The 3,025-nt window shown below is 39.2% G+C and overlaps 1 protein-coding gene across 1 annotated transcript; it reads left to right on the top strand.

Annotated features, from left to right (window-relative positions):
- Positions 1-275: 275 nt before the first annotated feature.
- LOC137743005 (uncharacterized) lies at positions 276-2,448 on the top strand. Its single transcript, XM_068482928.1, has 2 exons — positions 276-621; positions 1,507-2,448. The coding sequence occupies exons 1-2, from the start codon at positions 277-279 to the stop codon at positions 2,446-2,448; spliced, it is 1,287 nt and encodes a 428-aa protein (XP_068339029.1). The 5' UTR covers position 276.
- The last annotated feature ends 577 nt before the right edge of the window (positions 2,449-3,025 follow it).

Genomic DNA, 3,025 nt, shown 5'->3' with positions numbered 1-3,025 from the left:
TTTCCTTAAAAGGTGACATACAAATCGAAGAAACCGAATAATTGTTCCATTAATTGAATACAACAGATGATGTCGCAGTAATTAGATACAGGTAATTATGATGCAGTGTTGATTTTCCCTTGCCTTTCGTAAGGATGAGCTGTTCTTCGATTCTCTACTTAGAAGATTAGGTTGCGGCTATTAAACATGAAGGACATACTAAATCTTGTTTATTTTCTGTCTTCCAAAAGAGTGAAATTTTGGCTCACAGTAAGGGCGTATGCTATCTGGACGATCATGGGGTCAGTTTGCTATGTTGCTGCGAAGAAAAGAACCCACCCAAATCGAACTGAAGGTCAAACATTGCTCAGGAATGCCATACGTTCACCGTCATGGAATTTTCAATGGGATAATCGACAGCGTGTTTCTAGGGAAATTGGTATTCCATATCAAGTCTCTCGTGGAATCTGTACTAATGATAGCATGGAGTTAAAAGGTGCATTAAGTTCTGAAAGGGGTAATTTCTCAGATCCGGGAAGCCCACTAGAAAATTTTGGAACACCTATATCTCAAAAGTTCCCTGTTCATGGAGGAACAGGTACAAATCTGAGTCCATCTCCAGGTAACGTTACCCCCGCTTTGGTAAATGAATGCTTCTGAACTTCCTACTTTTCATCATGAGATTAATTTACATAAGATTGAATGTAGTGAATACCTAATGAACTCTTTTACTTGGTTTATAAACTATTACATCAGAAATGCCTGTACAAATGAAAATTTAACTTTGCAATCCTCAGTGTGATGCAAATTGCACAGTGGTATCATGTTTGCATTGATAGGACTTTCTGATAGTCCTGAATGAGAATGACTGATCTTTTCTTGGTATTTGTAAACACTTTGAAGAACAACACAGTAGCCTTATACCAAATATATGCCTCTCTCTGCTTCCTAGTTTTTTGCTTTACATATCATAAAAAAAAGATAAAGAAAGCTCAAATGTACAATTTTCTGCTGTCAAAATAGAAATTCTGGACCTGTCTTTGTTGTATGGATCGACAACGTTTGTCTTAAAAGAACATATAACTTAAATTTTGAGGACATATTTCTTCTATTTTCTTTTATTTTGAGCACATGTTAAGAAAGGGCATTGATAAACTGCAGTTCCTTGTTTTACAATTATTTGTCCAGTGGAAAATTGGTAGCCCTCACGAGGAGGTCTTTGGATGCTTGCTTCTGATGTTTTGCGCATGCACACACTTATCAGACATACTGCCATTTTATGTTAGGTAGTCACATAAGTTTAATCGTTGGATTGCTGGCATTTGTTGCTTCGTTTGTTTGTGATTTACTGAGCTGAGTATGTGCATTTTGCAGATATATCCATTGCAAGAAATTATTCTCCGGATGTGAGTTTGACTCCATTAAAACTAGACGTGTTATACTGGGTTTTATGCATTGTTGTCTGATGCTCTGTCCCTTTACCCATTGTCATTAGATTGTGTTGACCTCTTTCCATTTGCATTTCAGGTGAAGAGTTTGACAGAATCATCGGCAATTGCAAATTCATTTGCATCAAATGTTTCGTTGTCCATGCCTACAAATTTTTCAACACCAACTGCAGAACCATCATGTACCCCTAGCTATCCACTATTTCCCAACTCAACCCCATCAAGACGAGCCCGTCGTTCACCAGGACATGAGCTGTTGAGACAGGTTTCTGATAGTCGGGTATTGGGATTAAAATCTCCAAATAACAACTCAATATCTGAAGGAAGACAATCATTTGTACTCTCTACTTGCAGCAATGACATGGCGCCTGGATCTCTAGGTGGGTCCTCTGATGGCTGGTCTATGCGTACCTTTTCTGAGCTCGTGACCTATTCTCAAAGGGAAAGATGGTCTTTTGACAGTGAGAACTTTGGTTCTATCCATGGAAAGCTAACTGGATCCAGCAGCAGGTTCTCATGTTCTCCTTCCATAGATTTGCAGTCTTGTGGAGTCTGCTCAAAGCTTTTAACAGAGAGATCTTCATGGAGCATCCAGAAAATTATTGCCGGCAGTGATACATCAGTGGTTTCTTTGTTGGTATGTGGACATTTGTACCATGCCGAGTGCTTGGAGACTATGACATTGGAGGTTGATAAGTCTGACCCAGCTTGCCCAATTTGTATGGTCGAAGAGAAGCAAGTATTAATGATGTCGAGAAAAGCTTTGAGAGCCGAAGCAGAGCTCAAAGCCAAAAACCTTAAGATATCCAAAAATAGAGTTGTACATAGCTACTTTGATGATGATTACGATGTTTTTGATCATCAGAAGAATGCCGATAGGAAAGTAAAAGTATCTAAGATGGAACCCAGTTCCAGCACTCGGAACCACTCTACGAAACCTTTCTTGAAACGGCACTTCTCGCTTGGGTCAAGGTGGAGTAGATCCCTATCAGAAAACGATTATGCTAGGAGGAAGTGGTAACGAAGAGGCAAGCAGAAGTCTAATTATAGATGTTATACCAGCACCATTAGGTTTTTTCTTCTGGAATTTGTAGTCTAAGCTTCGATAATAAATTCAGTTTCATTTCAAAAGTTCCTTTTCGCAGAATTCCCAGATATCTGTCGTAAAAACCATGCCTGTGCGTGCTTACGTGTCTGCGAATTCATCAATTGTTGTCATGGGTTCGGAGAAAGATGGAATCCAATTCCTCGTACATTGTTCTGAATGTGGTAGAATCTAGTTTTGCAGTTGCAACTGTTTTAGTTAAGAGAGCATTTTCGGCGATTAATCAAAGGTTAAGTAGAGCTTGGTTATTTACGAGAGATGTTATTGTTTGTATTGATGATGGAACCACAATGCGACGTTTTCAGAATATGAACGATGATATTGTAGCTTGTAAATTTGTAACGTTGTTTCTTCCATGGAATAATGATAGAACTGTTTAATTTTTTCGGGTGTTACAGATTTGGATCCGCCGTGGGTATGGTAATGTGTGCGAGGGATTTACTAAGAACCTCATTGGAACTCCTGTGGACTCCGCCAGCTCCTCCCATCGACA

The sequence above is a fragment of the Pyrus communis genome, chromosome 8 (assembly GCF_963583255.1).
Source record: "Pyrus communis chromosome 8, drPyrComm1.1, whole genome shotgun sequence".
NCBI classification, from domain to species: Eukaryota; Viridiplantae; Streptophyta; class Magnoliopsida; order Rosales; family Rosaceae; genus Pyrus; species Pyrus communis.
Note: the sequence above shows the minus strand (reverse complement) of the source record. Positions and strands in the feature narration are given on the sequence as shown.